Below are 24,604 nucleotides of genomic sequence, written 5' to 3'. Positions count from 1 at the left end.
GAGGTTTTTCACTAGGTGGGCTGCTGGTGAGAGGCCCACAAGAGACAGGGTTGCATGGTGCCAGCATTTGGGCTTCAGGCTTCTATGACCTTGAACAAGGACCTTCACCCTGCCCTGAATCACCTCCAGCTGCACAATGGGGTTGCCGGTGACCATGCGGTCCTTCAGTCATGGTAACAAAGGCCTGTGAAACATTTAAGTGGAAGGGTGCCCCGTGTTTGAGTATCATTTCCCAAGATTTCTGCATTACGTGTCCAGGGGAAAGTTTTAGCAGCAGAGAGAAAAATGGCACTTTTTGGCACCAACTACGAGCAAGCTAATTGGTTGCCAAGGATTTGGGCCAAGAAACCTAATTTTGAGCTTTATTCTGTGTACATCATTTTTCCACGAGGATTAAAAAGACTATTAATCTGGTGATAGATATACAATAAATTGCTACCAAAGGGCTACAATGACCTTGGCGTTATCTTACTGTAGATTCAAACTTCTGGGTGGGCGGGCAGAAGCATACTGTGGAATGCAAGTCAGGGTGGGGTGTGGGTCGGGGAGCTGGAGAGACAGAGAAATAGAAAGTACCATCTTGGCAACAGCTACCTGGGCTCTCATTATTTTCAGTGGAGCCTGACCTTTGAAGCCTTAGAGGAGCCGTCACCCACTTCAAAGCTTTAGGGCCACTCTGATAAACGGCCCCGCCTTCCAATCTAGCCCCGTGTCCTAATGAGAATCGTTATGAAGACTGGTCTGGATGCCAAGCCCCCAGTCCCGGATGCCAGGTCAGCCTGTGGGTTTTATACTCTTCCCTTCCTCCCTCCGTCCCCAGGAGTGGGAGCTGGTGGTGCTGGGCAAGTTGAAGTGGAACCTGGCGGCCGTGACCCCCCATGACTTCATCGAGCACATCCTCCGCAAGCTGCCTCAGCCCAGCGAGAAGCTGTCTCTGATCCGCAAGCACGCTCAGACCTTCATTGCTCTGTGCGCCACTGGTAAGAGCTGCTGGAGCCCAGTGGGGGCCGGGTGCTGGGGAGGGCTTTGCGGTGGGGGGGGGGGATTCAACGGGAGGAGGACCGCAGCCCTAACTTCCAGGGATTGGGGGGTCGAGGGGAGGAGGGTCCCAAGTAATCTAGAGTCCAAGGTTTCATTCCTGGGCTGTTTTCTTCCTTCCTTTATCTCAGCTGGTATATTTTCTCTCTCTGCCAAACTCATAAATGGTTTATGAGAACAGGTGTGGTGAGGGGGAAAAAAAAATAGCGCCCGTTAAAATATTCTTTATGGTGTCTAAAGTGCTCTTTGAAGATTATATATACTGCCCTCTGGTCGTGTTTCAATCTTTCATCTTTGGAGGAAAAGGATGGCTTGGCGATAAGCCCAAGAGGAAATTTGGAGGGGGGCGGGATGCAAATACAGGTCTGAGGAACGCTGTCAAGATAAATACCGCCTGCCCTGATAAGTGGTAAGGGAGGCCAGAGGAATTCTTTTGGCTGCAGGGCATTTACTGCCTTCCGGCTGCTCCTTCTGCAGGGTTCGGCTGGACATGTGGGGTTTTCAGCAAGGACCGCTTCCTGAGCCTGGGCTCTGCTGCCCTCCCTCCACGTGTTGGGGTTTTGATTGCAGCCTTTAACACTGCAACCGCCTTTCCATGTTAAGAGCTCTACACCCACCACGTTGATCCCGCAATGGATACATAGTCCTTGTTGGCCCGTTTGCTTTGCAATTAACTGATAAACTAAAGGCAGTGGTTCGAGGCAGTCTCATCACACTGAACTTTGGCCAGTTTCCGCCATCTTCCCCCACCCCCCACAACGGTAGTGGCCATGGGAGAAACTCCGGACCCATCGTCGGCCAGGGTAGAGTGTCAGGCGTTCATATTTTCACAATCAGAAGTGTTAGGGAAAGAACTTGCTTGGGTGGATCTTCCCCCCCCCCCCCCCCCCCCCGCACCGGGTGAGAGGGCGGGGTTCACGGTTGCCAGGAGTATGTACTGGAATTGCAAAGGTGGGCCTGGGGCTTGACTTCTTTCAGTATCTTGTTACATGTTACTCTGGAGCTTCCGAAGATGAGCACGTTATCTGCAATAGTGTTCATGCCCTGTTCACGGTCAAAAGGTCGGGCTTTGCTACTTACCACCCCTCGACCTCTCTGAACCTTTGCCTCTTCATCTGCAAAATATGCCTATTGACACAGGATGCTCTTACAGCCTTTTCAGGTGGTTAGGAAAACGGACATCAGAAGAGAGATGATGTACAAAGAGGTCCTTTGTCAACCAGGCAAGGTGTAGGCGATGTGCCCTGGTACTAAATGTGAAAATGTCTCCGATTCTGACTCTTTTAACTGAGTGGATACAATGACTTTCCTAACCCTAACCCTGCTACCCCCATCTGAGTTTAGCAGGACGCTGTGCTCGGGCTTTGTGGGCTCAGATGCAGGGTCCAGCCCCCCCACTGTGGATCCCAGAGCAGGCTTCCCGTCCCTGAGCTTCCCAGATCCAGGCCCAGCCTCGTGGAATGTCCGTGCCCTGTGCCTTTCCTGCAGCCCTGGGGGACCATTCTTTGCCCGTGATTCTTGCTGCCCTGCAGACCATAGCCCTTCTTCTGCTTCCTCCCCTTCTGCTGTCTGGCCTGGCCCCTAGAGGTCAGCCCCTCATTGACTTGTCATTTTGTCTCCCAGGCCCTGCTGTCCCTTCCTCTCCATTGTGATGATTCACTGTGGAGAAGGGGTCAACCAGCCCTTTTCTCTCTAGGATGGCTGACCCCCGACCCTGCGCTCCCCCATCGCCCAGCTGTCGATAGCCAGAGCTCTGCTCTGACCTTGTCTCTTAACGGACGTACCTTTTGGGGTCCATCTGCCCACTCCTCCTCGCTGATCTCTGACTCGGGTCGGGAGGGTGGGTGGAGTGACCCAGGCCAAAAGCAGATCCCAGGATTGCCTAAAGGCCCATTCTCTAAAATTGGGGATCCCATCCGCCACTCCTGGCCTTCTTGGCCAGGTCCTTGGGGCAGCTGCCACGTTTGGGGCCCAAGGAGGGAGGCTGGGACTCAGGGATGGGACAGAGGTCTGAGGGGAGGCAGAGGAAGTCGGGAAGACTGCCTTTTGAGAGAGGAGCTAGCCTGGGGCAGGGGCAGGGGAGGATGGGAATGAGAACTCCTCCAGCCGGGTACTGAGCGCCACGTGTGGACCGCTCGGAGCACAGGGAGGGTCTCAGACGTTTCCTGGGTCTAGAGGGGATGAGCCTGCCTGAGAGTCATTTCTTCCCCTGATCTGCCCTTGACTGTGTCTGCGTGGCCGAGTCACGTGGCATCCCGCTGCCTGGGGTTTTAGGGCCGCGGGCCTGACGGAGTAAAAGCCAAGGGGCTTGCTTTTCTTGAGGGGAACACCTTCCGGTTAGATGAGATGCCTCGTTCTGGGGCCAGGGTGTGAGGAATGGGCGCGTGCCTAGGACAGGCCGGCGGGAGTTACAGCAGCACAGGTCCTGCTCCATTCCCCCCAGGGATCCTGGACGTTCTGCCTTGGAGCTCCAGGAGCACCGGCAGCCAGGGGCAGCGACCCTGGGGCTGTGTGGCTAGTTGAGGGGGAAAGCTGCTTGTGAAAGAGCTGGCGGTGGTCCCGCAGTCCGTGGAGAGTGCCTGTGTGTGAAAGGGGAAGAAGCGGGAAGGGCAGGGCTGTCAGTCCTCCTTCCCGGGGCTTGAGGCTTCACATGGTGGTGAGACGGAGAGAGGTGCCCTCTTCCCTCCCCTGCTCAGCCCTGAACAGCCCCTGGGGCAGGAACTCTGGCTGGTGCTGGTCAGTGGAGGCCATGGGGTGAGGGGGAGCCCTTCATAACCGCCTTCCCTAGAGCTTTGGACGCTGGGCAGCAGACCGTTCCTAGCATCCCCCTGGTGCCGCTCTGATGGCAGAGCCCCCAAGTCTGCCAACGAGGAAAGAGACCATTGGGATGACCCAGGATCGCACGCCGGCGTGGGGGAGATTCCTGATGCATGACATCATGCTGAACAGATGACTCCAGTTAGTTTAGAAGAGCCAGTGGCGTTGAGTTTGAACTTGGCGCGGGCGGGGGTGAGGGAGGACGTCTTTAGCCTCCCTACCCACGGCACCCCTCATCTCCCTCTGTGCCTAGGAGCCCCCCACCCCGAGGTGCTGCCCTCAGCTATCCAGGCTCCCTGCCCAGTGGGCCTGGGCCCCAGGGATGGTGGTACCCCAGTGCTTCCCCGTCCTCCTGGCTGTACCTAGACGTGTCTCGTGACGCTTCATCCCTGGGTTATAGCCAGACAGTGGTGGCCCAGAGAGGGTCCACGACTTGGCCCCTGATCCAGAAAGCGAGGTCTGCCTGGGTGGTTGGAAGGTGGAAGGAAGAATGGAAAGCCCTTTCCATCTGCGACCCAATGAGTACCGTTCACCGAGCAGTGGTCACGGGGCCCCGGGGAAGTGGACTGTTGAACCGGGAGTCTCAGTTCTTCCGTGCATGGGGACGGGCAGCTTGACAGGGCCCATCTCACTTCCCACCTGGCTGTAAGGTGGGTGGGGAGCAGGCTGAGGGCCCTCGTCCAGCCCCCCGCCGGTTCTGGCCTTTTAAAACCCCACCTGAGGCAGGTTGGAGGAGAGGGGGAGAAGGGCATCCCTGGTTCTCTCCCCCTCGGAGCGAGCGCCTCTCGCCCCCTGGTGGTGAACAGAAGCACAGCGGTCACACTGGCCGGTCAAGGCCTCGGCCACCATAGTCAAAACAATGGGGATAAAGCCATCCCCGGGGCCATGTAATCTGTGGTTTCAAACCCGCTTAGCTCAGAACGCTTCCTTCAGTGAAATCTTACCAAGCTGATGAACGTGGAGCAGCTCTCCTGCCCTTGTCCAGATTAAGGAGCCCAGCGGGGCCCCAGGAGGTCCTTGGGTGGTGAAGCGTCTCTGCGGGGTCCCACAGTGGGCTGAGGCCACGGACGGGAGGGGTTCCCATCTCCTGGACTCCTGAGCCCGGGCTCCTTCCTTTGGGCTTTTTCTCCAGCCTCTGATGGGAAAGATGGCCGTGTATTCCCAGCGGGGCGTGGGCGGTGCCTTTGAAGAGCTCTTTACCTGCTGGTGAGTCTCAGAGTGCACTGGGGTGCAGCGTCCAGGTGCCGGTCTCCACCTTAAGCCCAGGCCCGGCATCAGACGTTAGACAAGTCACTTAACCTCTCAAGGTTTCGTCGATTCACCCGTAAAAGGGAGTGTCTTGAAGCAGGTGAATTTCACCTTGTTTTTTGCTAATTCCTTGCCAAGTAAGCAAACAGTAGGAACGCTGCCTGGGCTGGTCGGTGGAGCTGGGGTTCCCCGTGAGGCCGCTGCTGGCCTCACCGAGAAGGTGGAGGTCAGGTCAGGGCTGCTGGGGTGTGGGACCTGTTCCTTGGCTCTGGGTGACCCCAGCTGAATGAATAGCCCGACTTCTCTTTCATTCCTTGTGTGCTTGTGCCCTCTTTCCATCCCCCTGTGAGGCCTCAGCTTCTCCCACTGCTGACAAAGCAGCAGGAGGTAGTGGGGACACGATGAGGCCGGTTCTGCGACACACACACACACACACACACACACTGAGAGTGAAAGAGCCTCAGGGCGGCCAGAGCAGAGCCCTCGTTCTCCCCGGCCTTGCTCTGCAGGGCCTGCTGTTTCCCCGCATCCCTGCAGACGCTGAACAGAATCGCCGACAGTCAGAATTGCCCACCCCGCTCCCACAGCGGGCCCCTGGGGTAGGAACAGTGGGGCGATGACAGTGATGCTGGTGGTGGGTGTTGTGGATTGTTTACCAAGAGCCAGGCACTGTTCTCTTAGCTGAATCCTCAGAACTACCCTAGGAGAGTATAATTATTATCCTTATCTGTGGGTGGAAAAATGGAGGCTCAGAGAGGTCAGGTAACTTGCCCACCTTCACACAGCTGGTAGGTGGTAGGTCACCAGCCTCCGTGGCCTCCACCTTCCAGTGCTTGGGGCTGCTTGGCCCAAACCCTTCCCACCACCTTTGGGGAATCCTCCTAAGCGTGTGTCTCTCATGCTCCTATCCACGTGGGCACCTCCTTTCTTTGAGACGTTTCTTTAGAAGTCACCTAGCCATTTAGAACGCGCCATGCTGTATTCTATTCATATGTCCCATGTCTTGGAGGAATCATCATCGTGCCTGGAACAGGGAGGAACACGTTGTAACTCGATCGGAATGGGTCCGATCAGCTCAGCTAATTGCCTCTCACTCGTGGGGGGGGGGGGCGGGTACTTAGGAAGTCGCACACACTTCAGCTTTCCAGGTGGGCAGCTGAGGATGGAGATAGACCCTCACCACTGAGCACACCTACAGCACCAACGTAGAGCTTGTCAGCGTTTTTGACCAAGAGACTCAGAGATTTGGGAGAGATCGTTAACTTGGTATTTTATTTTTGCGAAGATAAAATAACGTTTCCCCCACTGGATGGTGGGGAAATTTACATACATCTTTGTATTCTTCTAATTTCCCCATGTGCATGCATGTCGATGCATTTCTATTTATATATTTATCGACAGTTGCAGTCTTGATCATAGCACGTGCTCATGAAGCCTGATTTTATTTTTGCTCCCTCCCTCAAGTAAATATTGTGAATCTGTCTCCATCCAGTTCCATAGCCAAAAGTTTAAGGTTTCCAGAAATGGCTGAATGGGTTGGATGGAACTTTCCACAGGTGAGTGTGGAGGTTAGCTAACAAGAGCTAGTACAAGGACACGACCCTTCAGATGTTTTATTCAGGTGTTTTTCTCTCTGCCGTTTCCCCTACCAGCAGAGAGGGGGTGTCCCTGGGTGTGGTCTTGGGGCAGCCCCTGAGGCCATGCAGAACTGCTCGATGGAGAGAGATGTCTTGTGACTTTGCTGCCTGGGGGAAGCTGTGCTGTGTTCTATTGCCTCTTCCTTATTCTTTTCCTTGAGAGTCGTTTTTACTCCAGAGCCTTAAGTAAAAGCCAGTTAGAGCTGGAAGGCCCCGGGAAGATTAGCCAGCCTACCGTCTTCCAACTTTTTGACCTAAACCATAAAGGAAGAAATACATTTTATAACGCAACTCAGGATAACTGTCAATGTACGTCAAATCGATACAGATGTTTTTTAAGACAGTGTTGACTCTCACTACTTGCATTACTTCCTGATACTTTCTAGTCTAACGTTGTTAGAATTGTTCTAACATTTTGTTCAACTCAACAACAACAAAAAATGCTGGTCACCACCTACAAATGAATTTCATGACCCTGTACTGAGTTGGAGGTGGAGGTTAGAAAAATTAACTAGTTAGTTCGCTGCTCTACCTCCACCCTCTTCGTAGGCAACTGGGACTCCAAGGGGCTGGGAGGGAGGAAGTGACTCGCCCAGGGTCCCACGGGCTGAACCTGGCTTTGCGGGAGAGCCGGGCAGTTGTCGGGGCCCTAGAGGGGGGTCACTGCCCTGCTGCTCAGCAGGGCCAGCCTGGCTTTCCTGGCCCTGTCGGTGCTGCCCAGAGGCTGCCGTGTTCATGCAGCTCGTGCTCCCCAGTTCTGGGGGGCGGGGCAGGGGACAGCGTCCCTCGGCATTTTCCCACAAAACGAGAAGGGAGGTACGATCCCCTCGGCAGCCCCAGGACCATCCATCCACACGCCCTGACTGCCAGAGTTAATTCATTTGCTGGAAGTGGGAGTTGGGTTTGCAGGCAGCGGGATGCAAAGATAGGCGTGTGTGGGCTATGCTTCCTGGGCTGAGGCCTGGGGCAGGGGGGCCGGGGATCCCCTCCTGCCCTGCCCTTCCCTGCCAGCTGCTCCCACCCGGGGCCTGTGTGGGCCCAGGGCCACGGGCTGGCTGTTGCCTCCGCCTTGTGAATGTCCCAGGGGGGGAGCTAACGAGGTTACTGGGCAGAGAAACACTCCTGTGACCCCATGTGAAGAGACCTACAGCAGAGCGGGGAGGCAGGGAGGCTGGCTTCGTCACTGTCTGGGGACAGAGAAGGCTCTGGACGAGTTAGAGCACAGCAGGCTTTGGGTGGAATGGCGTAATATATGTACATCCCTGGAGAGGTGGAGATGGTGCGTGGGCTAAGAAAAGAAGGCCATGGAGAAAGACAGACAGACGGCCAGGCCTGCTGTGTTCATGGGATTCGGCCAGGAGGGGAAGGGTTTGTGCCTGGCTGAGCAACCCAGCGCAGTTTCTGAGGACGCCACTGACCTGATGTGGACAACGGGGTCACTGATAAAAGTGCGTCCTTGGACTATGTTGATAGAATAGCAAGAGGGGGAGATAGGAGGTTGAACTGTTTCTGTAGGTTAAACCCAGTGCTTATGCTGGGATTGGAAGCGTGACCCACGTCTTCCCTCTACAGCAATCCCCCTGTCTCCAACTTTCCACTTCTACATGCAGTGAATTCACTGGGATGATGGCAAAGCTAGAGAGAGCCCTTTGCGGAAGGTGCTCTCCACTCCGGGGCTGCAGTTAGGATCAGGGACAAAACTCTCACCTCTTTCACCGATCAGCACAGGGCGGGGTGAGGGCCGTGGAGACTCGGAAAGCTCGGTTTCTCATCCACGACGTTAAGGTACGGATTGTACACAGTTTCCGTGGTTGAGGGCTGGATTACGCAGGCTGTGACGAGTCCGGTCCTGGCCGTGTCGGCAGGCGGGAGCTCTTAGCAGCCGGAGCAGGGGTAAGGGGTGTGTATCCTTACCTCCCTTCCATGGACAGCAGTGGCCGATTTGGTTGCCAGACCTTCTGGGGCACCCCCCCCCCCACCCCCAGAAGAAACTGGTGTTTGGGCTCCCAGGCTGGTACGTAAAAGCATCCTCTGTAGTTGCTCTTGGATAGATGGAAAATGAGGGGGTTCGAGCCCCTCAAATGTATCATCGTTTTTCCACTTGTCTCTAGCAAACCACTCTTTTTTTTCCCCAGCAAGAAAATGGGATCTTCAGGCCTCAAAGCCATAAAATCTAAACCAAGTCGTTCCTCTGATTAAGACGGCTAATATTGGGAGCTCGATTGACTTCCTGTCCTGTCTCCTAACATTCTGAGGGCCTTTGACGCTGGGTAGACGTGGGGAATTGTGTGAAACTTGCCCCCCCAGCACCTGCGGCCCCCCCCCGCCCATGGCTGCTTCTCCCACTTTCCTTGCATGGCCCGTGGAATCTTAGTTCCCCAACCGGGGATTGAACCCGGGCCCCCTGCAGTGGAAGCACGGAGTCTTAACCACTGGACCACCGGGAAAGTCCCATCCTTTTCTTTTTTTTTCAATCAAATCATCTCTTTTGTTCTGAGCCATCTTAGTCCTTGATGCCTGTCCAGAGAGTATGGCAGAGTCACGTCAGGGCTGTCGTTCTTCCTAAGATTTACCCGCTTGTACTTCCCCCTCCTTCGAACATCTGGAGCCCTTGGCTCGTGTCGCTTGTGTAGCATGTGGGTTACCTTGTCTGTACTGGTCTCAGACCTCCCCTGCTCTGCTCAGTCTCCTTTTAAATCTGGAACCGCCACAGTCATGGGCAAATGAAGGGCGTCTCGTGAAGGCAAGACTTAGGAGAGGATGCATCCGTGGGGACCAGGGGCCACTTGTGCCATCCTCCTGCCGAGCGTCTTCAGGCTGGGGAGCGCCTGCCTCCGCCCCGTCCTGACCTTCCGCCTCTCGTCCTCGCAGACTTCAAGTTCGCCATGTACCCGCCGTCGATGATCGCAACTGGAAGTGTGGGAGCCGCCATCTGTGGGCTCCAGCAGGACGAGGACGTGAGCTCGCTCACGGGTGACGCCCTGGTGGACCTTCTGGCCAAGATCACCAACACCGACGTGGTAGGTGGCCCCCATCCATCCTCTTGGCTGAGACCAGGCCTCTCTTCCCTCAGCTGGGGGAGAGAGACAGTAGGTTCGATGAGGAGGTGGCAGAGGTTGTTTGTTGCTGTTGGTTTCTGTTTTCTGAGATCAGCACCCACGGTCATAAGAAAATTCAGCAGGTGAGGCCTCACGTGCCATCAAATAGAGAAAAGAACTTCGCAAGCAGAGACAAGGGGGGAGGGCGGGCTGCTGACCAGTTTCCTGTGTGGCCCGGGCTTCCCCATGGGTCTGATTTGTTGCCTGTTGCTTGTTTCCATTTATGTACAATCCGCAGCCTGCCTCTCCTCCAGCGTGGAGCTTTCTCGCCTGCTCACGCGCGCTGAGGCTGGCAGGCAGGGCGGGAGCAAGCCCCCCCTGCACCTCAGGGCTTGGGAGACGGAGGGGCCCCCCACCTCCACAGACCTCTCCACCCCACCTTCCTCTCACTTCCCTTTAGTTCAACGTGATGATGGATTAAAAAGCACTTTAAAAAGAGTTGAGTGCCGTACAAATGCAAGGAACTATTATTAGCTATAGATTTTTCCATTCTGGGTGCCCTCTGGACAGTGCAGAGGCTGTAACTCTGGTTGCCAGCATTTGGAGCTCCTTAGAAGAAGAGAGGTTTGGGGGACAGCCCAGGGTCCAGGGAGGCTCTGATTCAGCTAGCTGGAAATTGCGGTCCTTAGAAGGTTGATTCTGCGAGGTCAGAGAGGGGGGAGAAGCCGGGGTCACCGGCCTGGGACCAGAACCTGGAGGCTCTGACGCCCAGCCTGGGAACCCTGCATTCCTCCCTCACTGCAGCTCCTGGGATCTTTTTGTTTGAAAAAGGCCTTTGGTTTAAAGCCACTCGAGAGAGGGGTGTCAGCTCTGAGGCCCTCTCAAGTCACCATGGAGAGGCTCAAGAATGCAGGGGAACTTTGTGATGACCCCCTCTGGATGGTCAGGGGGATTCTGAATGCCCTGCTGTGGGCATATATTGACTTATAAGGGATAATGTGGTTTACAGGCCTGGGGCCGGTGCCTCCACCAGGGATGCTGGGCAAAAGGGTAAATGTCAGCACGCCTAAGGCTGCAGTTGGCTGGCCTCCCCCCGACACCTCCCCCCCCAGATTTTGCCTTGGCCTTCATTACCGTCTCAAGGAGCTGGCACAGGGAGGGGTTCTCCTCTGAAACAGTTCTTAGAGATGCTTTTCAAATGCTGGCTCCAAACAGGCTTCTGAAGCATGGTTTCCAAAATATAGATCGAAAAGACCCTCCACTGCAGCTTCCTGGGAAGAATGCTCTTCGAATCCTCTAGAGGCAAATCTTGGACGGAACTTAGCATTTATAGAAATGATATGCTTCCTTCCTTTTCTGAATATCTCCTATTAAGGCTGCCTTGCCAAAAGGACTCCCAACCGGCTGAAGACCAGCCCCTCCTCGACCCCCGGGGACAAAAATGTCAGTGACAAGTGTTTGCACCTCCCCACCCCCCCGCCAGCATTATAACCTCCTTCGGATATTTCTAGATGTGCCCTGATGGGCTGATTGTCCCACGGGCTCTCCAGCTTTCTCCCGCATCTCTGTGTCACCCCTTACTGGCTTCAGATGGACAGAGGTCGCTCCTGGGGTGCCCGTGGAGCTCGTGGGCTGTGCTTTGCTTTTCAAGTCCGCAAACCAGTCTTCTCCTTTCATACGGGAGACACTGCTTGCCCCTTTCAGATACTGTGTAACCAGGCCATCCTAGTCCGCTGTCAGACTGGGTCAGCTAGATACAAAACTGGCTTAGAGCTTCCTTCTAAAAATCGCAGCTGTTGAATGGAGATGCACACATGTGCCTCATTCTCACCAGTGGGCCCCGGGTTAAACATTTTAATGTGAAAAACCAAGCGTGCGTGTACCACGTTTTCAGAGAACAGTTGGAGAGCTCAGGAAGCTCCCAGCTTACCTCGGGTCCCCAGAGCCTCACTCCCACTCTCCCTGGGGACGTCCTCGGTGCCTCAGCTACTGTGCGTGCCGGACTTGGGGCGCTAAGTCCTCCCACCCATCAGCCTGTGCTCTCTGGAGAGCTCTTGGTGCAGGCTGTCACCTTGTGAGCAAGGCCCAGGAACAAGCAAGGCACAGGCAGCGTGGAAGAAGTTGGGGGGTGGGCGGCACATGGAAAATAAAAGACGAGGTTCCTGTCATCCAGGAACGTAGCGGTTGTGTGGAGGATCCCCAGTAAAGCATGTAAAACCCCAGCAAATGAAGGTCAAACGAACGGATGCTAAGCAGGTGTTAGGAACTAGACATGCAGCAGGCAATCAGCCCTCGGGAAGGAGCTCTCCGGGCCTAACATAAAATGCAGAGTAGAAGCCATCCCTTGGTGGTTGAAAATGTCCTTGGGATGGAGAAAGAAACTGTGGTATGTGCATGCCATGGGACATTATTCAACCTTAAAAAGAAATGAAATTCCGATACGTGCTACACTATGAATGAGCCTTGGACGTGTTAAGTGAAATAAGCCAGACACAGACAAATATTGTGTGATTCCACTTATATGAGGTCCCGAGGCCCCTAGACGTAGTCAAATCCATAGAGACAGAAAGTGGAATAGAGGTTCCCAGGGCCCAGGGGGTGGGGGAGTGATTGTGTAATGGGGGTGGAGTTTCCGTCTGGGAAGAAAAGTCCTGGAGAGGGGGGTGGTCTCACGACACAGTGAATGTACTCAAAGCTAACACTGTACACTTAAAACTGATGGAGACGCTCAGTGCTGGGTGGTGTATATATTGCTACCACAAAAAGTTGTAGGTACCCACGTAGACATATAACGTCCTTGGGCCACACTGAAGTTGAGCCCTCCCACAGGGAAGCCCAGTGCCCAGACCACCTTCTGCCCTATGGGCCCTGGTGCACGGGCACATAAGAATCGGGAAGTGCCGGCCTTTGACCCCAGGGTCCCTACAGTCGTGTGCTAGCCCCGTGCACCTTGCACCTTGCACCTAGAGACCTGGGCCAGCTGACGGTGTCCTTTCTCCGTGGATTGTCAGAGATACGACTGTAGGAAGAGGATCCCCTCTTTTCTCCCCTGAAACAGCCAGAGCCATCTCTCTGGCTCTCTGGCTGGCGGCAGAGAGCTTTGATAGGAGGGACCCACGCGGCCCTGAGAAAGCTGCTCTCTGTTGCTTGCTCTGGTTGCCAAAATAAACCGGAACGCTTCATTCCAAAGAGAAAGCTGAGTGAGAAGCCTGACAGTTTTACAGGGAATAAAAGTCTCAGAGGGTGGTGTATTTTAAGTACTCTTTCCTTCTACTCCTAAGTGTTGCTAAAAACAGACACCAGCCAGAGAGGCCATTCTGGCTTTGGGGGAACGTCTACCGGGGCTTCCGTTGCCAAGGGTCCGCTTGCGAAGGGGGGGACCGACTGGGCCACTTCCCTGGCAGAATCGGGGTTCCTCTTCCGTCCCCTCGGCATCCTGCTGGAGCTTGGTGCCAGCCTTTATCTCCCTGTTCACTTGTATATAGACTCTTTTGAACGAGACCCAACTTTGACTCAGCCTTTTCTCCAGATCCCCTGGCAGAGTCATTGGGGAATGATGTGGGGAGGGCGGGGGAGGAAGGAAGGGGGGACAAAGGCTGGGCAGGTGGGTTTCAAGTGTGTTTCTAGTGCTTTGGTCTCCCCAGGTCTTTTGGAAAAGCTAGATGGGTCTTAACATTAACAATACGTCAGGGTCCCCTGAGTTTTACCTGACTTTATCTTAGAGCAAGTCACTTTGTTTTCACGTGACACCATTTTCCTGAGTCACTAATGAACAAGTAGAATTGGGGCTCACGGGCCATGAAGATGGGAAGTTATTGGAAGATGTTTAACAGAACAGGTAGAGATGTGAGTCGTCCTGTCATTATATGTATCCTTTTCTACCTAGATTACACCAAAACTCTCTGTTACCTTCTTTTTTCTTTTTTTTTTTAAGTCTTCATTGAATTTGTTAATATTGCTTCTGTTTTATGTTTTGGTTTTTGGGCCAGGAGGCCTATGGGATCTTACCTCCCTGACCAGGGATCGAACCCACATCCCCTGCATTGGAAGGCTAAGTCTTCACCACTGGACTGCCAGGGAAGTCCCTTGAATTCTTAACTATTGCCCAAGAAGATTCCAGGACATCCCTCTCCTAGGGACATCCTGGCCATATTAGGATGCTGTTTGCCAATGAGCAGTCCGCAGCGCCAGGGAAGACTCGATTGTGACTGCATGTCAGAATCCTAGGGTCCCCACCCTTGCCTTGGTCCCCGGAGCCCTCACAGCACACCTTCTCCTGAAGACCCCTGTGTCCCCGAGACCGTCCTTTGTGCCCTGAACAGGGCCTGTGGTCAGAAGAGTCGCTGCAAGGGAAGCCGGGGGTGGGACGGCAGAGGAAACAGAACTGGAGGCTGATGGTTCCCGCTCCTGCTTGAGCTTGATTTTTGCCGCGGGCCTCATTTGGTATTCAAGGAAATAAGCCCACCAGGCTGTGAAGAAAGGAAGAATGAGATAGTTTCCTAAGTTGTCTGTGCCTGAGTTGGCCGCGGGTCCGGGGCTCATTCAGCCCTTTGTGCCCCTGTTGAGTGCAGTGCGTGTGTGGTGACAATGCCGTGATGCAGTGACACTGGAGGCTGATGGTAGCAGTTCCGCAGCCCATTCACAGGGCCGAGGAGGGTGCGGGGCGCGGGGCTGGAGCCAGCACGCGGAGGAAGTGGGGCCGGGGAAGGAGCCGGGCATCACAAACGCCGCTGTCAGGGCTCCGGGCCGGGGGCGGGCGGGGGCGGGGCCCCAGCATCATCGGGCTGGAGGCCTGCCCAGCCCCAGCTCCGTGGAGTGCCACCTGTCCAGGCTGACAGACGAGCATTATGGCTCTCCTTCTAATCAGCTTAATTTGGGGCATCTCGACACAACGGCTGGTGCTTTTGGAGGCTCTGCCGAGGAGCAGAGGGCCGGGAGCCGCCGCACTCGCCGTGCACGGAGGCGCTGTCGGGGGCTTTCCAGGCCACTTGGGCTGTGTCTCCCTTTCTCGGAGATTCTCTGCCCTGTCTTTCCTTAGAGCCCGGAAGAGGCAGAGAGGTGCACAGGGAAGAGAGTTCTGGAATTGGGAGTCTCGCCCTTTGAAGGCCAGGGTTCGTTTTTAACTAGGTGTGACTGGGGGGAGGAGCCAGCTTCGGGTGGGTTCCCTAGCTGTGAAGTGGGCGCAGCTGGCTGCTCGATCTCCAGAAGCCCCCCAGAGCCCCCCGTTCTCAGATCCTGTAAGGATCTGTGTGTGTCGCCTTAGAACTCCGCCCCTGGACACATGGCCGTCACTCTTCTCCAGCTTCGCTTTGGGTTCCCTTCAGGCTCTGCAACTTGTCCCCCTTCTGTTTCCTTCTCTGGGCTTGGCCTCCTCCTTCCACCAGATCACCCCTCCCACCCCGGTCCCCCCGGCGCTCTCCTACCCACTCGGGAGATTGGGAGCCCCTCCGGCAAGACCGGGGCTGCACCAGCCCACCCTCCCTCGGACCTCACTTTCCACCAGCTCACAGGAAATTCACACGCTCTTGGGACGCCCAAGAAGGGCTCCTGCAATCCTAAAGGAAGGTTTAAAATGCAGGGAGTGAGCTCTGTATTTCCAGGAAGAGGGATGCCGATTTCCTTCCTGCCACTGTCAGAGTAGAACGTGCAACATCCTTTATGCAAGACAAGCTCTTGCCCTTAAGTAGGTTTTCATCTAGCCGAGAGCCAAGAGGTCCCCGCAGTTGAAACTGAGATTAGGACAGCCAAGTCGTGAAGCAGTGGAACCAGAGGAGGGTTAGACGGAGACCCCAGAGCGCTTTCCAGGAATGAGGGACACCACTGACCCACCGAGAGCTTTAGCTTCCTGCTCTGTCACAGCTGAGCCTGTGGGCTTCAGGGTCCCTCAGTTCTGGGGGAACTGCTGTAGTCATCCCTTTTCCCTTGGAGTAAGGGGTATCAAAGAGGAAGAGCTGGCCATAGTCAGGAATGATTTCGATTGAAATTAAAATGGGACTGGAAAGATCAAGAAAGGAGAGTTTGTGTTTTATGTGAAAGCTTTCTTCATTTTATTCGGGAAAGCTGTTTTTGGAAGGAAGTTACATAAATATGACATTCGACGCCCGTGTTCTCTTGAAGTCCCGTAGAAGTCACTGCCCAGTGTGCCAGCCCTCCCTGTAGGCCTTTCTCAGAACTGTTCCTTTAGGGTCTAAGGCTGCTGGGAGGGAAGTCTAAATACCGGGAACAATAGGAACATGGGTGACCCAAAGGGAGACTGTCCGTGGCCCCAAATCAAGTTCGTTAGCTGTCCAGAGCCCGGTCTGCCTGTTTGGAGGACCATCCGTCTCGGCTGCTGGTGTGGCTAAGGCAGTGATGATCACGGCATCCTGAGTTTGTCGTATTATTGGGGCAGCAGATGTGCTGACCCAGAAGTAGAGCCTTGGAGGAAGGAAAGTCGGACAGGATTGGCCAGGAGCTTCCTCAGGGACAAGCCAGAGGAGTTTTGACTATCGCCAGTTTTTAACGTTGTTAACCTTGTTCTTTAAGATTAATTGTTTGAGATCATAAGGCTTTCGGGTCCTCAGGTACCTTCCGCTGAAATGCAGGTGCCCTTAGAAGCATCCTGCCTTTAGCCTTCACCACCGAGCACCTTCGTGAGCGGTGAGTGACCAGAAGCACGGCCACTGCAGGACGGGCCTTGGAGGAGGAGTGCTAGACGGGCAGAGCAGGCAGTGGGCGAGGCCCATCGGCTTCTAATCACCAGTTAGGGGGTCAGGCAGGTTAGAGGACATGACCAGGCGAGGCCACAGGCCAGTCTGAGAAATGTTGGCGGGTCCTCAGTGGCCAGTCCCTGGCTCTTTCTCAGGGGGGGCGGAGAGCTCTGGGCCGGGGTACGTCTGCCCTGCCGGACGCTCCATCCGCTGTGCCTGCTGCACTGCCCGCCTCACCTGTCCTGAGCAAATGCTCGTTCATACCTCGTTTCAAAGAAATCTCAGGAATTCTTTCACAGTCCAGGATGGACTTCTTGCTGTTCATAATAAATGATTGTCGTGTGTCGAACTCAGCACTTTGTCCAAATGATCCCAGTTGATCCTCCGTCTGTGAGCGTTTCCTGAGCCTTATTTTACAAGTGGGGAAACTGAGGTCAGAGAAGGAAAATAACCTAGCGGCTGCCTGCAAGTCTGGTGGGGCAACAGCAAATACCCCGGCCTTCTTGTCACTCTTAATTCATTCCAGGTGAAATTTCATCTCTGCCCTTAATGCTCGGTCTTCCATTGCCCCCAATCTTGATTTTCATAAAAAGCTGAAATGGATGAGAGATAAGAAAGGAAAATGTGGGCGTATGGAAACGGCGTTCCTGAGAACCCCAACTTTATTTTTAGATCTTTGGAAAATAGAGATAACGCTTTGGTGCTCGGCAAACAGTAACCTGTGGGCAGCTGCACGGTGAAACAAGCACAAGGGAAACATACATTAAACTGTGGCAAGACCCAGGCAGAGTGGATTTAACATATGTTCCATGTGTCTGTGCTGCTTACGAGAGCACAGGAAAGCAGGCTTGCCAAGGAAAGATGTTGGGAAATAGCTCCTACGAGCAATTTCTTCAGCTCACCTCCCACTTGCTAGTACCAACCACCATCCCTCCCTAGTGACACCCACGAATTGCCGCTGTGTCCCATGCCACCCAGCTAACAGAAACATCTGCCTGAGATCAACACATTCTGAATCTTCCCTACCAAATATAGACTAATATCAAAGCAATGCAGCAATTTTTTTTTTTGCCTATTCCCAAATTAGACGGCTCAAGTGTCCAGAATTTTGTGAACATTTCTGTGTTGTATTTTTATGAGAGTTAAGGGAACGGTAAATAAGCGAAAAACAGATTGCTTGTTTTTAAGCGGTTCCGCAGTTGCTGTGAGGGTCAGTGTAGTTCAGTCCATTCTCTTATCTATCCCTTGGGTAGTCCAGTGCTGTCACACTGTCTGTACGGCTGGCCTTCCCCTTTTCCCTCTCACCTCCCAGTGTCCCCAGGCGGGAAGCATCTCGCTGGCCCTTGGATTACCAGGCACTGCGTGGCCACAAATGGCTCCTCATCTCGGCCAGCTCTGCCCAGGTCCTGTGCATACAACTCACCTGGGCTTCTGCTAAAATGCAGATTCTGATTTGACTGGTCTGGAGAGGGATGAGGTTCTGCATTTCTTTTTTCTTTTTTTAATTAATTAATTAGGCTGCATCGGGTCTCAGTCGTGGCACTCGGGATCTTTCATCGCGGCACGCAGGCTTGTCTCTAGTTTTGGCGTGTGGGCTCCAGAGCGCGCGGGCTCAGTAGTTGCGGCACCGTGGGCTTAGCTGCCCCGCGGCCCGTGGGATCTTAGTTCCCCGACCAGGGCTCAGACCCGCGTCCCCTGCATTGGAAGGTGTATGCTTAACCACTGGACCACCAGGGAAGTCCCAGGTTCTGCATTTCTAACAAGCTCCCAGGTGGTGCTGACGCCGCCGGTCCGTGGACCCCACTTGGAGTGGTGAGGTTCCCCGGCACCGGAAGGATGCATCTCCCGTACGTTTCAACTTTCTTTCTACTGGAAAAGGAGCGCGGACTTAGGCGGGGCTTGAATCATGTGTGTTTTCTTCATCAGTTGCTCTGTGTACTGTTGCCCTTGCTAACAGCTCTGGTCTGGACCGTTCTTCTTCTAGGATTGCCTCAAAGCCTGCCAGGAGCAGATTGAGGTGGTGCTTCTGAACAGCCTACAGCAGTACCGTCAGGACCAGGGCGACGGATCCAAGTCGGAGGACGAGCTGGACCAAGCCAGCACCCCTACAGACGTGCGGGATATTGACCTGTGAGAGGATGTCGGGCAGGCCGAATGGGAGAGAAGCGTCCAATCTGCTCTCTCCTTCTCTCTGGTTGTGTTTTGTTCTCTTATGTTTTAGGATGAAACTTAAAAAAAAAAAAAAAATCTGCCCCCACCTAGATCATATTGAAAGATCTTTTAGAAGTGAGAGATAAAGGTCCTATAAAAACGGAATCATTAAAAGCATTTGGTGCCTATTTGAAGTACAACAGAAGGGAATCCCGTATATATGCGAACAGTTATTGTTTGATGATATTAAAAGTCATAGTAAAATGCTTACAGGAAAACCTGCAGAGTAGCTAGCGAAAATGTATGCCTGCACTATGGGAACAAATTAGAGACTTTTTTTTTCATGTTATGAACTAGCACGTATATACCCCTGGTAGGATAATTTCGAGGAATTGCGGATGCCATTTATGGCAGGATTAGATTGCAAAGCAATGAACTCGAGAAGGAATTAGAAATAAGGAGGGACAGGACGGGGAGGGAGTTACAAAATAATCTCAGTGCGATCGAACCATTTTGGATGGAGAAGCGCCCTTGCTCCCGACCACCTGTTTGTTACTAAGTCAGGAGCGTTGCTGGGTCTCTAGTGACAACTCTTGCTGTCTACAGTAGCTGCTACCTAAAAGAGAATGATGTTTTGCCCGTTGGACACAGGTGATTGGATCCTGGGGTTTCACGTTTTTCGACATCTTGCTTCTTCTTCCAAACATGGTTCGTTGCAGACGCCACCCAGTTTTTATCTAAAAGGGGCAATCTAGCTACGGGCCATCCCCAGAACTCCTATGAAATGGGGGCAGACGGAGCCCGAGGGTGGGATCTGGAATGGAAACTTTTCTCCTGATGTGTTCAAGAGAGTAATGTGACCTTGGCATCCCTCATTAGGAAACAAACGAATTCTTTGGTGCTGATTGGCATGTCTGGTCCACAGGTGAGCGTTTTGGTATAAACCATTCCATTCGAAAAGCACTTTGAAAAATTGTTCCCGAGGGATAGATGGGATGGTTTATGCAAATCATGCAGAGTAGTTGCCTCCTGTCTCCTCCTGTGCCCCCTCCCCTCCTGCCCCCAGTTGGGTTGCTGTCCTGTATCTGACACTCTCTGGCATCCCCACCGGAACTCAAGACACACCCTCTTCCGCTGAAATCCCCATCACAACATTCCTAAAAACAAAGCTCTGTTACCATTTTGATGGCACAGAAGGATCTTAATTCCCACCTCTATACTCCTCCTTTGGACATGGAAAAAAACGTTATTGCTGGTGCAAAGACAGACAGCGGGTCATCAGTGTGGCATTTTGTTCCCGTTTCCGTTTTTTTTGTTGATTTCATTGCAAGGTTGCATTCAGCGTACTTGAATTTTTTTTCCTCTCCACGTCTTAGAGGCATTCAGTTAGCAGAGAGGTTGAAGCACCAACTTTTTTTTTTTTTTGCACAATTATAATTGACAGGTAATGAAGCTATTAAAATATTTGCCTTTTTAAGTAAAAATAAGAAAAAGATCAGAACAGGGCTACTTTGAAGAATTGTTTTATACACAGATTCTGCCTTGTTTCGTAGTATAAGGGTTTAAGATGGAGAAAAATCTAAGGGTCTCTTATTTTTCATTTTATTATGTTCAGTTTTTTATTATTTTTTTTTTTTTGCGCTGCTAAGAAGCTAAGATCATTCATTGTTATCCACATTAACAGTACCTAGCTGTAATGTTTCACCGAGTGTGCTGCTATTTTATAAACAATTTTATAATATATTATTTTACCGCTTAAATTTCCAAGTCCTGAAGTAGATGGTTGAGATAGGAGTTCTTCGTACTGGAAAAGCCCTTCCATACATAGTTTGTTTTCTTCTGGTAGCGTATTCATGGATTTTTTTTTTTTTTTTCCTCTCTGGTCACATCCTTCAAAGACAGAGTATTCTTTACCTCAGGTTTACTGGACAAAATCAATAGCTACAAAAGAAAATGGTTCACATTTTTGTTCTCATAATACCTCACAACCGTACAGTTTCTGCTTGGGAGCCCATTAGTCAGGAAAGGCAGACGGGGGGAGGAGGCTGCAGCCCCTCCCAGGTGGAAGGTGGAGGTTTTGGCCCCAGGGTCTCACGCCCAGGGACCTCTTCCGTGGTGAAGGTCATCAGGCTTCCATTCTGACTCTGGTATCCTCATCATGATGGAAAAAATGCAATTGAACCAAGGGATTTCCCCTCCCCCGCAAGGCTGACACTTAGCACAGAGGTTGATGCAGTGGACTAGGTACCACTTGGGTACCAGCGATCAGGACACAGACTAGAGAATTCCAGCAGGCTATCTGGAGAGTCTCATCTTGCAGGCCTTTCTAAAGCAGGGCTCTCCTCTGCTTTGGGTCCTTTCTCATCTGGCACGTTTCCCCTCTCTCTGGCCCCTTCCCGGATACGGGCAGCCCCCGTTCAGGATGATCTCGGAGGGTTTCCTAGGTCTGAACCTGCAGCAGGTAGGGTTGCCACGGCAACCGCTCCCACCTGTCTGGCCTGCGGCAGGTCCTCGCTAAGTGGCACTAAATGGTTTTCAGGTTTTAGATCGTGCGTTGAATTGGCATGGTTGGAAAAATGGGTCCGATGAGTATTGGATTGGTGGTCGAAGGGAGGTAGGGAGGCTGCTTCTCTGCAGAGATGCAGTCCCAGCCGAGTCAGTCTCCCGTGAAGTGTGTTAGAAGGGTTCAGGACTTGGTGAGTTACATGACCCTGACATTCTAGGGATTCCTGGTGGGCCAGTGGGTGCTGTATTCTGAGGTTTTGGAGAGGAAGGCCGAGCAGCCTGTGTTTTATCGGGAGCGCACTTTGCACAGGCCACTCTTCTGGGCCCTGAGGGGTTCCACGGGATGGAGGAATGCAAGGGCCCTAGAGTTCTTGGGAGTCTTGGAACCTAAAGAGAAAGCCAGGTACAGATCCCTTGAACAGTGACCAGCCGCTAAGCTCAGAGGGAAGCAGCACATGAGAGAACCTGACAAATAAGGAAGGAAACAGGCCAACAGACTTCGCCAGAGCCCTTCACTTTCCACTGTCCCTGGAGCCCCCAGGGGGCCACTGGGGCCTTCTGGCTTTTTCTTCTTCCCAGCCCTGGAGCCCCCAGGGGGCCACTGGGGCCGTCTGGCTTTGTCTTCTTCCCATCCTCAGGGCCTAGTGTGATGGGAGGTGTAGGGTTGCTGATGGGGAGGGTGCTAGGTAATTTAGCTTTTCTGCCTGCTCTCTCCTTAACAGAAAAGAAGGGACCCCGGCTTTGTTGAACTGGCTTGTACCCGCTCCTTGGATCTTGGTTTCCTCGGTAGGAGTTTTTGTCCCAGAGGAGTTCACTTCTCCCCGTGCATTTTTTTCTCTTTCCTCCCACTAAGAGGGTTCCAAACCTGTTCTGGTCTTTCTCTACCTTGTTGTCTTTCTCTCTCTTCTTTACTTCCTCCTCTTTATGGTTTTTTCTTTTGTTTTTTTTTTTTTTTGGTTGTTTGTTTGTTTATATGTTTTTCTCCATCAGTGGGAGCTAAGTTGTTCCCCTAACCTGCCAAATTTTGTTCCTTCCCCTATTTTGGCCAAATCCTACGGGGGAAAATCCTTGTATGCCAAAAATATATGCTAAGCATAATTCAGTTCCATGCGGGTTCATAACAGCCGAGAAGCCTGCAGGCAGGGGCAGGGGACCGATGCCTCAGCAGAATGCTCCCCCTAGGCTGAGAGAAGGGGCTTCTGTCCGGGGAGGCTGTCCTCTGGAACTGCCCCACCCCACTGAGCAGCCCACTGTGTCCCCCAGCCAGGTCCCTGTTGGTCTGTGTGCTGTAGCAGAGGCCCCGTCCGCCCTCCTTCAGCATCCAAGTCGGGCACGCGTGGCTCCGAGGGGACACCACCCCGGCTGCGGGCATCGGGGGCTTCCCTTCCGAAGGGGCTGCGGCCCGGCCCCAAGGCCATGTCCACGCTGCCCTGGGAGCCCTGGGACTGCCGGGTTAGGACGGTAGCAGGATTGGATGACTTTCTCAAAGAGGGCAGGGGCATTTTCCCTCCACGGGCCACAGGGGGCAGGGCTGGGAGAAGAAATAGACTCGCACCTTATCTCATGTAAATAATGATTTTCTAGCTCAAGAAGAGAATATTGGTAGAGTGGAAATGGGAAGTAAGAATGGGGGGGGACATCTGAGTAAGCCAGCTGGCTTCTAAGCCAAAAGGATTCCTCTTTGTTTATCTTTGAGACAGTCCGACCCTGAGAATAGCTTTAAAAGGGAAATTAGTGCTGAGACGGTAAAGTCCCCTTCAGCCAGCCAGACGCTCTGTAGCTACGGAGCACAGTGGGCTCGGGGCAGTTCCTGTCACCCGTTTGTACAAAATAGGGCCGGGAGATTCAAGAGGACGTGTATGGCTTCCTCATCCCACTTGGCTTTTCATGATTCTGGATTCTAAATGACCCAGAACCGTCACTTCAGCCAGAACCACCGTTCTGTATCCGTGTGTCTCTGCTTTTAGACTTGGCTGGGCTGTCAGACCCGATTCTTGGCTTAGGTTTCCAGAAGCCATCGGCAAACATACACGCGCATGCTGGAGCTGCCACATTTATCCCTTTGCCTGCAGCCTACTTTGGGGAAAAAAGTGCCTTACTGACTGTAGCATTACAGTAGCCAGTGTATTTTGACAGGTGCCTATCCTTTAAAAAAAAAAAAAAGTTCTCGTGGTTTCTTTTGTTTTTTTTTTTAATTGGTTGTATTTCTTACTGCTGGCCAGCTCTGAAATCCCCGGCAGATCACCAGGCCATTGGATTTTTTCCATTATGTTCATTACCATGTACCTCAGATCTCTCTCTCTCTCTCTCTCTCTCTCTCTCTCTCTCAGTTACAGTTTCTCGTCTTGGACTTTCTTTTATTATTATTATAATTTTTTTTTTTTTGCTTTAAAATGAGTGTGATGCCATATCCAGTCAATTTTATTCTCTCACCATGTACTCTGTAAGAGGTGTGGGTGTTTATTTGGTCGGCATGCGAGCAAGTGCTAAAGTAGCGTGATCAGTATACACGGAAGGTTTTTAGGAAGTATGGGAAAAAAAAATGTTGTATTGGCCATGATGGTGACATGGTATAGTCAAGCTGCCTTTTCAGAGGTCCTATCTGTTCAGTGTTAAGTGATTTTTAAAAATAATAACCTGTTTTTCTGACTAGCTTAAAGATGGATTTGAAAATGGTTTTGGATGCAATTAGGTTATGCTATTTGGACAATAAACTCACCTTGACCTAAATTCTCTGGCTCTTTTGACTTCCTTCTTGACCAGCAATCCTCAGCGTGGAACACAGCTTTCTTGCGTCAGGACTCTGTTGGCTGCAGTTGGTGCTGGGGTAAAATGCAAATCCTAACCTGGAGGGTCATCTATGTGTGTCATTGCAGTGCAACCAATTGATGACCTTGTTTTTTTAACTTTTGGGTCACCCGTACAACCCTCTTATAAACCAGAAGCCTCAGGCCACCTTCAGAAGGTGGGTCAGTCACTGCTGTCGTGACCAGACCTCAGATGCTAATCTTCTGATTATTGCCAGCTACTCACTCCTGGGTATGAGTATCTCCTGGCTTCCGAGGTGCCACCTCTAGATTCGGCGGGGAGGGGAGGGCGTGTCTCTGGAGAACCCAACCTCCGCAGCTTTCCCGGTTGCCTGCAGCTCTTCCCGGCTCCCACCTGATTCCTGATTCTCCCTCTCTGTATCCCTCCTGTGAGGACTGGACTACCACTGCCTTGGTGGAAGGGTGGTGAGGTAGAGCCTGGGAAAGGGGTGGGAAAGTCCACACTTAAACAAATTGCCCGTTGCTCCCCGACCTCAGCAACTCAGACCAGCCTCTTTCCCAAGAGTGATGGGTCATGCCCTTTTGATGTTACTATGAAAATTCATTTTCTCTGTAGTTCCCTGTCTCTTTCAAAGTCACTGAATGGATAAAGAAGATGTGGTACATGTATGCAATGGAATATTACTCAGCCGTAAAAAAGAATGAAATAATGC

General features: G+C 52.7%; 1 protein-coding gene across 1 annotated transcript in view; it reads left to right on the top strand.

The window, feature by feature from the left end:
* Positions 1-23,853, top strand: part of CCND2 (cyclin D2) — a 28,096-nt gene extending 4,243 nt beyond the window's left edge. The window contains exons 3-5 of the mRNA XM_082421638.1: positions 821-980; positions 9,612-9,760; positions 18,452-23,853. Of these exons, the coding sequence (XP_082277764.1) occupies positions 821-980; positions 9,612-9,760; positions 18,452-18,601 (459 nt within the window). The 3' untranslated portion in view covers positions 18,602-23,853. The remainder of the gene's footprint in view (positions 1-820; positions 981-9,611; positions 9,761-18,451) is intronic.
* Positions 23,854-24,604: the final 751 nt, after the last annotated feature.

This window comes from Balaenoptera physalus (genome assembly GCF_965194825.1).
Source record: "Balaenoptera physalus genome assembly, chromosome: 13".
Lineage (NCBI taxonomy): Eukaryota > Metazoa > Chordata > Mammalia > Artiodactyla > Balaenopteridae > Balaenoptera > Balaenoptera physalus.
The sequence above is the reverse complement of the archived record's forward strand: the minus strand, read 5'-3'. Positions and strand labels throughout refer to the sequence as shown.